Source organism: Apis laboriosa, unplaced genomic scaffold, assembly GCF_014066325.1.
Source record: "Apis laboriosa isolate Shangri-la unplaced genomic scaffold, ASM1406632v1 scaffold69_cov144, whole genome shotgun sequence".
Taxonomy (NCBI): Eukaryota; Metazoa; Arthropoda; class Insecta; order Hymenoptera; family Apidae; genus Apis; species Apis laboriosa.
The window spans coordinates 1,671,492-1,685,714 of NW_025224165.1; the positions used below are offsets into that span (position 1 = coordinate 1,671,492).

The window sequence follows — 14,223 nt, forward strand, 5'->3', positions numbered from 1 at the left end:
GTTGTCGCCAAAACCATCGGATATTATATTTATTTTTGTGATAATCTTTTCTGATTAAATTATGATGATTAAATTATTATATTATATATCTGTTAACAGAAAATATATATAAAAATATATAATATGGTGAATAATAATTATTTTTATTCTTATATTAATTCTTATATTATTTATTTTTTAACAAAATCAATTCATTATTTTTTCTTTCTCATAGAGACTTGATAAGATAAAAGATACATAAGATTTTTGATAAAATTTCTAATATTTGATATTTTTCTTTATATTTGTGTGTGTTCAATTAAAAAAAATTATATTTACTTTTTGTTAAACAAATTGTTTTAAATGGATTTAAATATTGTATATTCAAATGAAATAAAAATTATTCATTGTATATTTTAAAATGGAAAACTTTGCATTATTTCTTCTTTCATAATGAATATTTGTATTTCTTATTTATTTTATCTTTTGAATTATTAATTATTAATTAACATAATTTAATATTAAATAACTTACTTACTATTATTTAAAATTATTATAATTTATACTTTAACATATATGATTTACTAATATTATACAAACCACTATATATATTATTTATAATTTCTTTCAATTTTTCTTTTTTACATAAAAATTTTACATATTTTTCTGTAAGTGATTTTTTTATATTATACATTTTATTTCAAGAAATATTTACTTTATATATATATCTTACTTTATATAATTTAAATAAATCAAGTAATAAGTATCTTTATATTAATTTTCACAATAGTTCTATTTATTTAATAAATAAACTTTGAAAAACAGAGCTAGAAACTTTGTGAATAAATATATAATTATTATTCACTGAAACAAATGTATTTTTAATACTTCAGCTATTCAATATTAAAGATTTTTACAATAAAATTTTTTTATAATAATAGTTTAAAATAAAAAGTTAAATATAGTAAACTTTATTATTAATATAATTTATTATTAATTAATTTTTAAATTAATTTTTATATTATTTATATATATATTTTTATTAACAATACATTTAATATAATAAATATTAAAAGAATATTAATGATTTTTTTTGTAGTAAATAACATTAAATAAACAATAATTCAAAGATGATACTTATAAATTTTAAAATTAATATTCATAAAATTTATCATAAATGTTATAAAATAATGAATTTATAATAATTAAAAGAATAATTAAAAAATTAATTAATAATAATTAAAAAATAGGTATTTATATATAGAAAAATATAGAAATGAAAAATTTTTACACATCTCTCAAGAATGTTTAAAAAAAGAATAAAAAATATCTTTATCATTTTTTTAAGAAATAGAAAAATTGTGTATTATAATAATATAATATAGAAATATAAACAAATATTGTACTATTTTCAATAATTATTTCGTATTTAAAATCAAAAGAAATATCATGGTTTATAAAAATAGTAAAATATCATTGCGAGAATTATTTCTTTATGTAAAAATAAGTATAGCTATAGAAAAATTATTATATAATAAAATTTTAAATTTTAACTTTTCTATAATATGATACATAATGAAAAGATATAAAAAAAACTTATGTAATGAAAAAAATAACTCACGATCAAAATATCTGATAATGAATGATAATAGATCATAAAAAAAAAACAGTAAAAAACTCATTTATTATTATCTAAAATCTATCAATTAATATTGCGTTTTTATTTATAAATGTTCATACAAAAAATATATTTGACATATGTTAAAATAGTCTGAAAAAAAGCCATTCATTAGTACTAAAAATACAAAAAAAGAATAAGTTTTACTAAAGTGTATTTACAGAAATCGTTAATTAGAGTTTTAAAAAAATATAATTTTTAGTGATAAATGCAAATTTAATATATTTGAATTTAATAGAAAAATGTGAAAAAAACTGCAATGCAACATTTTATTGCAGAATGAGAAAAAATAAATAATGTATTATTTTTTTATTCGTTATTCGAGATAATTTTTCGTTAACTGGAATAATATTCGAAGATTCTATGAAAGATTTTAAAAAGTCTGAAAGAAATATTTAATTCGGATATTGTTCATAAAAATAAAACAATCTATAGTTTTCAAAAAAACTCGTGATAATTGTATTCAAAAATATAACGATTTTCATGAAATCGTCAAAAAAATAAAAGCCAAAATAAACAATTATAGATAAAAAAAGAAGATTCAAATAGAAACATTTCGATTGAATTCTTAAAGCTAATATAAATATAATATATAGATATAATATAGATTTCTTAAAGAAAATATAAATAATATTTTTTCTGAAAATATAATTTTCAGAAAATTAATGATAATTTTTAAGCTATTCTCAATAAAAAATATATCAATTGAAAAATGATTTCTAAAACGAGAGATATAATGAGATTCTCAAAGTAGATTCGAGAAAATAAAGCAATTAAAAAGCACTGCCAAAGATTAAAAATTCAAAAATTAGATATAAGATGTTAATACTTATTACGTTACAATGGATGATTGTCGAATACTTTCTTTTGATGATAAGATCATTTCTCAATAATAAAAAAAAAAAATAAAATAAAATTAGAATGGATCATCTGCAGAGTAAAAACAGCGTCGAATATATATTCCTTATTATTTAGAACATGTAAGATATTCAAACACTATGGCTATAAGATCTATAAAAGATCTATAAAGTATTTATTTAATATCATTGTTTTTCCTAAACATTATATATGTTTATATCAGAAAGATTTTTTTATAAATAATATAATTATTAATATAAAGCACATCTGAAAATCTTGATCAAGTATTATTTCAAGATTTGAAGTAGAAATCAATATAAAGATAATTCCAAATTAATTTGAATAGATGATTTACTCAAATAAACTATTGTCAGCATTACAATTTCCCTAATGTTATAGCAATAAGTGAATTACTCTAATAGAATAATTATAATATAACAGAAATAAATCAGGAAGAGAAAATATTTAAATTCTCTGTTAAAAAATAGCATGTGATAGATTAAATAGTAGTAAAAATTGCTGATTTTATCAATAAGTATTATATCAAATATTATTCTCGATCAAATAGAAAAAAATTAAACAAATTTAATAATGTCATCCGTTTCTAATAAATAAAAGAACTTATTGTTATTGGCAATTTGAGCGTCGATCTTCAACCTAGAACTCTGCTTATGCTTGATGTTATAAATGTATTCATAATGGAATGATGCTAAAAAATTAACAACAGTTTGGAATTTTTGAATAGTCAAATATCAATATATTGAGTTAATATTATATTCATGGAAAATGTAATTTTTGATAAATATATTAATTTGGATCATTAATATAATTAATCTCATGATAAAAGATAAATGAATGTATAAAAAATTCAATGTTAGAATTTTTCGTAATTTATTGAATTATGAATCTGAGGCTGTCATAAATGTATCATGTGAGTAAATTTAGAAATTTTATAAAGAAACTATAAATATAAGAGAAAAGATATAATAACTTTTATACATATATAAGACAAACTCTCTTTTCTCTTATTTGATAATAATATGAGCAAAATCATGATGACATCTTTTCTCAGATCTCATTTACGGAAAATAAAATATTTCGTGAAATACTGACATCATAAGAAAAAAGTGAATATATTATTGCACATTACATATACGAGATAATCTTTAAAAAAATTTAATATCTTTGTGAAAATTAGACAAAACCCAAAAAAAGACTTCAACAATACTATTAGAAAGGCCAAAAGAACATAAGAAAATTTATATTTGCAAGTAAAAAAAAAACAGAATCCTATTTTAAAATCATTGAAGAATTTAATCTTATTATTAAATTGAAACATGTTGCAAAGAGACAATTGATGAATTATTCCATATAAATTTCGAAAAAGTGCATTGAAAATATTTTTTTAAGCATTACAATTTTTAAATGGAGAGTTAGTAATGCTAACTATAAAAGAATATATAATAATTAAAAAAAGAAAATACTTAAAAAAAAATACTGAATTATGTTGGAATCTATTAAATTAATTATAAAGGAGAATTCGAAGAATTCTGAACAAAAAGATGTAAAGCTCTTTTCTGAACAAAAAAATGTAAAGCTTTATTAGGAATTAGAAAGTTTATAATATTGATTTTAATTTTTAAAATCAGTCAAAAGAATGATTATGAATTTTATTATGTATTTTATCTAATTGAGTTGTTATATGATATATGATATATAATAAATAAAAGAATTTTACTTTCTTATTAAATGCAATTTCAATTTAGATAAAAGAGAGATTTACAGTATATTCTATCCAAACAATCAATATAATCTTATAATAGATAATATAATAGTTAAATAATATTTTAAATGCAAATCTCAATCTACATATTGTATGTTATTAATGTTTGATGTATAAAATTTCTCCGTTATAAAAGAATCCAAAAATGGCGTTTCTCAATGTCTCTAATTATAAACATTATTTCATAAAAATTATTTCTTTAATAAAAATTGTATCAAATGAGATAAAGATGAAAATAATTAATAACAGTAAAATTGAAGAACGGAAAGTTGAATATTCTAATGACATTATATTAATAACTTAAACCGATAACATGACATTTATGATTATTATATTAAAATTTGGCTTGCAAGCCAAAACTCAAGAAATAAACTGGTTAACGAATGGTATATTAGTAATACATAAGATCAAAATTAATAGCTAAATCATTCAAACAAATCATTGTATTAATCAATAAAGTGTAATTATATGTAATAAATTCAATGTTAAATATCTCAATATATACGTCAAACCAATTATTCTATCATGTAAAAACTGTATTAAAAGATGATAAAGATTTGTATTTAATATTAAAGATTACAGTTATTATATTAAGATTCTCCTATATGACTTCAATAAAAACTGTTTATTTATATGTTGTATATATATGTTGTACATATATATATGTACATATAGATGTTGTACATATATGGTATAAAATTTATATATAGATGAGATTTGCAAGAAAATTGCATATTATCCTGAAAATGGTATTTATTGAAATTATTTAAGATATCATATTATTTCTGTTTTACTTTAGGATTGTTTTTGATAGAATTAAAAACCAAAAGAAAAAGAATCTGATATCAGACTCTATACAAATATAATTTGTAGCAATTCTGTTATTGTTTCTCAAATAGAATGAATAGCAAGACAAAATGGCTGCCAGTGAAACTATTATATTATATATAACTATTATATATATACTATTATATTATATATATAGATAACTATATACTTATATATATATATATATATATACTGTATTATTAATATAATATATAATATAGAATCGGTTAAAAAGTTAATTTCTTATTGAAATTAAAAATTAAAATTAAAATTATTAAAATAGTTTGAAATAATTTCAATTCATACCAAGTTTAATTCTGTGAAAATCATTATATTTATTATACATTATTCATAAAGAGTTTAAGTATTCCATGGATTTAAAGAATTCAAGCTCGCTATGGATAGATAGATACCAATATAAATGATACTTATATGTTATATTGTATTTATGTAAACAGTCGAAAAATGTTTTATCACAATTATGATACATGGTAGGTAGAACAATCATTGTCGTCATCATATGTTTTTTCAAACTATTTCTATATTGAAAATAAAAATAATTTTATAACTCTTGATACTTTCTTCAATAGAAAGATTTTTTTTATTGTATGATATGATTAGATTTTCTTCTCATCCTTAATATTTGAAATAAATTGAAAAATATCAAAAATAGATTATTTTAATCTATTATATATATAATATTTTCAATATCTTTTTAACTTTGATCATTTAAATTCATCTAATTATTTATTTCACTTTATTCGGAAAAATCTACAGCATTGGCACATTGATCTCTTGATTTAAAAAGCAAAAATTGATAGCAAAGCGATGGGCAATGTTAATATACATAAACTAATATACTATATTAATTAATTATGTCTAAATAGCTTTTTAAACAGTTCACCGTTATACATTTTAAACATCAATCGCTGCGCTGTGATATATTTGTAAAAATAGTAGATAAATAATGGGTATATACTAGCATACATACTGTTACATAAGATGTATAAGAATCGAAGATAATCGAAGCTATTTTTACTATACATAATTATTGAAATATCTATTGAAGATTATAAAGCTGAAAAAAACTTAAAATTTCTCTAATAATGTTATGTTTCTGTTTTTGTATTTTTAAAAAATGAGGAATTGGATAAAAAAAATGGATAAAGAAGAATGGACAAAGAAAATGGATAATTATTATTCTACAAAAAATTAATTTCTCAAAATATTTTATTTATTCATAATTTATTAAAATAAAAATAATATAATATATAAAAAAAAATCACATTATGATGATATAAAAATATTTTATTTGTATATCTAAAATCTGTGAGAAAATATAAGCTTTATATATATCATATATATATAAATATATATTCTTCTTTTTTTACAAATTTATTTATTTAATCTGTGTCATAAAATTTTAAATAATTAGAAGAAAAGTACATATAATGTCCCATGTTATTTATCGATACATTATTATATGACTTTATGTAGAGAGTATTAATATATTTAACACCTTTGGAGAATCGATTCTGAAAATTAAAATATTTTAATAAAAATTGTACAAAAATATCAATTAAATTTATTTATTAAATTATAGATATATAAATTCGTTTAACGAAAGAAAAATAGAGTAACAGCGATATAACATAGCAAAGATTTCATTTTCTTTCTATCTCATTTTATCTAACGCAAACTTCAAATACAATTGGTATTTAATAAATAAAATATTAAACCAAGTTATGTTATATTGGTTTTAACCAACATTTTTGTACATATTTAGTTATACATCATTACATTTTATACATACATATCCAATTTTTTTTTTATTTGTTTGGTTTATAGAATCGATCTTCCAAAATTCCATGATTATATTAACGCTTATAAATGATATATTTTCAGCTTGTTACATGCTTATTAATTCTATGAATGTTGAATCTATCAAAATCAACCAATCAATTAAGATTCAATTAATCAACAATTTTTACATAATATTTTAAATATTTTACATAATATTTAACTATAAATATATATATTATATATTATAATATATTTATAATATACAAAAATTTTTAGTACTTTTGAATGCATAAAGTTTGTGTAAAATTGATACGTAACTTTACTTTAACAGTTTGGTATTACTGCTAGGAATTTAACTTTTATTATTAAATTTAATGTATATTGTGTAAAACATATATTAAACAATTATTAATTATTTAATTATTATATTGAAAGTGTAAAAACAATGAATCCAATAACAATGCGTTCTGTATGTATTTAATACAATAAAAATATATGTACAAGGTAACCTTATCTTTGGTTTAAATTAAAAATAACAAATTATTTTCAGATATTAATTAATCAAAATAATATTATGAAGAGATACTTACATATTAGCACGGTACTTAATAAAGTACAATCTGCACGTTATAGACCAAAAGCAAAAGTAGTACAATCACTAACATATGAAATGGCAAATCCTCCAGAATATATTGTTGCTAGAAAATCTTGGAATTCATGGAATACATGTACATAAAATAATTATAATTTTAATTTGTTTTATTAATAGTAATATTTTTAATATTTGATATATGTAAAGTTAAAATCATACGTAAAAATAAAAATCTATATGTTGATTTTAAATTTCTTACAAAATAGAAAATATAATAAATATATTATTTTTTTTAGCAAATGTAAAAGATGGTAATAGGCCATCAGAAACTGTTATAGAAGATATTTTTATTCGAAATTTTATTGAAGGTACTTGGCATAGATTATTTATAAGTGAGATAATTATTAAACGACAACATAATATAATTAGGATAGCTGGTATCGTCTTGCGTAAAATATCACCTATTAAAATGCATTTTCTACTTGGTTATAGCGAACAATTCTTAAGTTATTGGTTACATTGTCCAGTCAAAATGGAAATAGTAACAACAGCAAATAAAGATGATGTTATATATAAAATAATATAATTTAATCATTATATAAATATTTTTAAGTTTAATTTCAATTATTATAAAAAATTATATTATGTAAATAAAAATAAATCTATAACCATTAATTTATTATAACATGTATACTTTTATTGTACAAGTTTTAATATTAAATATATTCTAAAGGCAACTCTGTGTTGAACCATCATACTTTGATATCATTTAATGATTTTTTTAAATATAATTTTAACAATTTTTATATAGAACTAAAAAATTCATATATTTTATTTTATATGATAATAAGCATGTAATTATTTTACTTTCCCAATATTTTTAATTTATTTTATGTTAGTTAATAAATTGTTACATTCAATCATGACTCAAACGCAGCCCATATACAATCATTGCATTTTCAATAAAAAGTAAATTACATTATTATTTTAAGATAGATATTTAAACAAAAAGATGTTTAAGTGCAAACTGACAGAGCATTCAAACTTTTATATTATTCTACTAGACACATTCTCTCCTTTAGCATGTCTTTACAACTCTTTTCTTCCATTATTCAATCAGAATCGTGTTGCTATATATTTGTACTTTCAATAGATCTTTGATTCAATAGATCTATTTATATAGATATATGGTAATGAGGAATCATTAAAAACTAATTAAGTGAAAAGTTAAAATAATATATCTGTAATAAATTTATAGTATATTAAAATAAGAAATAATTATAATTAAATATTTTTATATAAAATTATGAATAGAATTTTAAAATGTATGATTATATTGTACATGATCATACATGGTATATTTTTAATAAAAATTATATTAGTTTAAAAATATACTTTTAGAAGATATTTAATTATAAAAAACAATTATTAATTAAAAAATTGATGTTTGAAAAATTTAATTAAACATTATTATAATTATACTATAAGTTTTCAAAAAATTCTATAATTTGAGTGATAAAATTATTTGCATAAATTATAATATTGTTTTTTATTTATAGCAAAATAAAATAATAAATTTAATAAAATATTGATTCCAACATTTCCAATATAGCAGGTAAAAAATTTCCAAAAGCATACACGAAATCTGATTGAATTTACAAGATATTAACATTGTAATTATTCTTATAATGGACGCAAAAATTATGTTCCAATGTTTATAATTTTTTATCATGTCTTTATAAAAGTACAGATTGAAATGTGCTGTGCTTGTTTTATTATATTCTAATATAATTCTATTCTTATTTATGGAAGTCAAAAATCGACACTATCACGCAATATTATATAGAATATAATTAATATTGCACTTTGTTCAAGCAAATAAATCACATTGACAAGGCAGTAAGAAACAGAATTATAGAATAATTTATATCAAATTATCTTTGGATTATGTTAGAAAAATTATTTTGTAGTCTGAATTATCATTATATTAACTCTATCATTGTATTATTTCTACTTAATATAATAGAATTATTTGTAAAAACATAATACATGTTAAAAACAAACAAGCATATATACATATATTATACATGCTTATGATATGATAACTGATAATGCTACAATTAAATCAATAATTCTACATTAAAACCTTATATCCAAATATAGAATAAAATTTTTTATACGAGATATTATTTTCAAAAGATTAATATTATATATTTGTTTGATATAGTAATATTTAATTTTGATATTTAAATTTAATAATGTAATATGTAGTTAAAAAATGTAGTTAAAAAATTTAATACAAACAAAATTCAACAGGATAAATATTTTTAATATATTTTAAAGTATAATCTTTTCATTGTATATTTATAAATATCTTGTTTCATTATATGTTTTTTATTATAATAAAATATAATAAATAAATATAATAAACAGAATTAATATAAAATGAAATCTTTTATCCAAAATTATGTCGAAATACAATTAAGTGTACATTTATTATATAAAATTTAAAAACTATTTTTTCGAAAATAAAACCTCGTACAAAATTTTATTCTATATTTTTATTCAGTTAGTTATACCTTATTATATATATATATATAATGACTATAAATATACTGCAAATTGTAATTGTAATATATTGATTTTAATTGATTTAATAAATCATATTGTTTCATAATTGATTCAATTAATTATAAAATATTTATTAAATATTTATAAGATATTAATATCAATTTTAGTATCATTAAATATGAAAATAAAGTATCGTTTAATATGAAATAATATTTTTTTATAAGTAAATAATTACTAAAATGCCTTATTAAAAATGATTTTGGTGTTGTTTAGTATAATATAATTACTAAATGCAAATACATTTTTAAATATTATGTTATATGTATGTAAACATGTGTAATCGGAAATTATTTATGTATATGTATAATAATAAATAGGTAATATTATGTACTATACTCTGATACATAAATTATTATTATTAAATATTATTACAATGTTATAATTTGAAATCTATATTTCATTATTTTGACTTAATTTAAAAGCAATATTATTCCATTAATATTGCGTGTATAGTGTTATTTTATATTTATTTATATATCCTTACATTATATAATATGTCAAAATTACAAAATACACAAAAGTAAAGACATTGACTACGTATACTTGATTAAATGATTGATAATGTATCAAACATTTCAAATAAAATATTGTATTCACATCATACAAGATTGACAATTAACATATTGATCACATAGAAATATTTATTACTTATTACTAACTAATTAAAACTAATATTGAATTTTCTATGTTAGATGAGCTCAGAAGATTAAAAATTAACATACATAAAAAGATTCATAATTTTCTAAAATATTGGATATTTTAATCAAAATTTTAATTATTTTTAAATAGATTTATGAAATTAATGATATTAAATTATATGTAAAATATAATATTTTTAAATAATCAAGTAAAATTATATTATATTAGTTCGATGAATTCTTATATTATAATTATTTTATTATTTTTCATCTTATTATTCAATATTTTTTTAATTAATTCTAAATATTCATAAAAATTTGAAATATTTTTTTTTTGTTGCAAAATTTATTAAGCATAAAGAAGTAATACATGGTTTTTATTTTACACAGTGAAATTCTGTTCTAACATAATGAATATTAATTAAAATCTTAAATATATTATGTTAAAAAATATAGTATCTTAAAATAAAATTAATAAGTTATTATTCATATTTTTTATGAATATGGAATGTAAAATGTATGTAAAATAATACAATTATTGTATAAGTATAAAATGATTAATTTTTTTTATTAATATCAAAATAATTTTTAATTTATATTATTATTTAACTCATTATGTTTTATAAATATACATTCTTTGTGATCAATATACAATATTTTTCACGGAAAAAAATTAAACATTAAAAATAATTAAATATTAGTTAAAACAAAATTTCACAGATTTATATTATTAAATTACTAAATGAAAGAAATGAGTTATATTATATATTTTATGAAAAAAAAGAAAATTGTAATGTTTAAATTTTTATCTATTAAAAATAAATTTTTATCTATTTAAAAATTTAATTCTAAGTACTCAATTTATTGTCATACTTACATAATTATCTCATTTTGTAAATGATTCATTTATTTTTTTCAATTTCTATTTCATCAATTCTATAAATATAGATATAAACAAATATTAACTAAATTCTAAAGGATTATGTATTGAAATAATCTAATTTTAATACATCACTATTTGACTAGAGTTGTACACTTTTTATTTTAACAGGAGAGGCTTTTGTTTGATATTAATGTTTTCATATGTATTAAAATGAAATATAAAATATTATAAAATATTATAAAATAATTTTAATCAAATTAATACAAATATTTATTAATTGTTTCAAATTTTAAACTCCTTATATATTTTTTTATCACATGTATCAATNAAAAATTGTTGATATTTATAATATGTAAAATATGACATCATATAAATTTTTTTTTTATAATATCATTAGAGAGTAACATTTACATTTTATGAATATTAATTGTTCAAGTAAAACTGAACTATTAAATTTTTATAGAAGAATTCATCGAACTATTTAAAACATACTGAAGATTTTTATAAGAATGCTGTTTTTATATTGAATAAAATTATATACTTTTAAAACAAAAAATGATATTATGCTTATTTTTTAAAATGTAGTTCATATTATAATTTATATGAATGCATATCAGCAAAAATAGTATTACTATTTTGAAGAACTTTGATTCTCAATTTGTTAAACAATTGTTTAACAAATTGATTTGAATTAATATATAATTAATATTATTTTAATTAATATAAATTTTGTAATTAATTATACAATTATATATGTTTTGCTATGAATTAGTTAATAAAACATTTATACTTAATTTTTTAATATTCTTTTTTATTTTCTTTTTTTATATTCTTTTTTATATATTAATTTAAATTAATTTATATTGCATATCATTCATTTATATTGAATAACAAATGTCTTAAGAACCAAAGTATTTCAATTAAAATACATGGAATATAAGAAATTAAAATATGATATTAATTATAAATCTTTCTGAGCTTTTATTTAACACAGCTATTTTGAATACTATGGCATAGGCTTGTTAGCCAAAATGCATGAAAACGTGTGTTTCATTGCTTTCACCACTTAATGCTTTCATCATCATTAAAAGAAATATTACATATATATTTTATTGATATTTTAAATAAATTATTAATTTCTCTGTTTTGTTTTAATAATTCTATAATAAAATATAATTGTTTATTCACAAATTAAAATATTAATTAAATATCAATTAACTCCATATAAAATATTTTGAAATTTAAATTTTATATTTAAAAATTATATGCAGAAATTTTAAAAAATACCTATATATATATATATAAACATGTTATATATATGTGAAAACAGTAAAATAATAGTTTAAAATAAAATCTTTTGAATATTATGCTTTTAAGAAAAGTCTATTTTTGAAAATATTAAATATCATAAAAAATATCATATTGATTTTCTTTCACATAGAAGATACAGGTATTTTTTTAATTAAAATATAATTATGTGATTTAACATTTAATATCATTTGAAAATTAATACGCATTCAAAAAAATTTTATTTTATTACGAAGAATTTTATATTATTTGACAAAAATAGTTTCAGTAATTGTAATGATACATTAATCGAACAAAAAATATACAGAGTTTAAAAATATTGTGAGTACTAACACTTAAAAAAAAATTTGTCTTAAAAAATATTAGCATCAGGTATCATTTACCTCATTAATATTAAGTTTTAAAAGCAAATTAAATTCAAGACTTTTTTAAGAAAGAAAATGAAATTGCAGGCCTAAAATTATAAATAATTATCTTAAAATTTGTGTATGTTTCAATTATTATATGTTTATTTGTGAATGCATATACAAATAGGGATTGCCACTTCTATTTTCATTAATTAAAACTATATCGTAATTATCTACTTTATACAACATTTACTACACACATGTCTTTGTTAAACTAATTATGTACTACTTGTATAATTCAGTTGATGTTTGAGATTTTTATCCAACATTAATAGAAGATAAATGACAATTATTATTATGAAAGCTATACAATATATCAATAGTGCCGTTTTGTTCATAAGATAGGAACACTAGTCATTATAAATGTTAACAAGTATATAAATACATACAAGTAATCTTAATGAGTATCAAATTAATGGTTTTCGTATACATGCTCTTTTTTTAATGAAAAAATTAAAATTTTATATGTATATTTATAATAATTGATCAATAATTAATTAAAAATAATTTCTATATTTATTTTATAATAATTTTTATAATAATTTTATTTATTGCATATAATATTTTAATATGAAAAAATTTTAATTAAATCTTCTATTGAAAGTCTAATAAAATATTTATAAAATATTTAAAGAAATTTATTTAAAGAAAAAATAGAGCAATAAAATTTATTATAATATAGTAAATTATATATATGTATATATGATAAATTATATTCATTATTTATATAAATGATATTGTGTACACTTTCAGTACAGAAACAAATGTTGTATATAAAGTAAAAGAATAAAATTTTATTAGTATTTTTGCATAAATCATATTAAATAAAAATTAT

General features: G+C 17.6%; 1 protein-coding gene across 2 annotated transcripts; it reads left to right on the forward strand.

The window, feature by feature from the left end:
- Positions 1–7,267: 7,267 nt before the first annotated feature.
- LOC122719068 (28S ribosomal protein S24, mitochondrial) lies at positions 7,268–8,230 on the forward strand. Of its 2 annotated transcripts, XM_043944600.1 has the most exons (4): positions 7,268–7,398; positions 7,480–7,657; positions 7,818–7,889; positions 8,014–8,171. In XM_043944600.1, the coding sequence occupies exons 1-4, from the start codon at positions 7,375–7,377 to the stop codon at positions 8,025–8,027; spliced, it is 288 nt and encodes a 95-aa protein (XP_043800535.1). In that variant the 5' UTR covers positions 7,268–7,374; the 3' UTR covers positions 8,028–8,171. The 2 variants fall into 2 exon arrangements, with proteins under 2 accessions (XP_043800535.1, XP_043800533.1); XM_043944598.1 differs by having other exon boundaries at positions 7,818–8,230.
- The last annotated feature ends 5,993 nt before the right edge of the window (positions 8,231–14,223 follow it).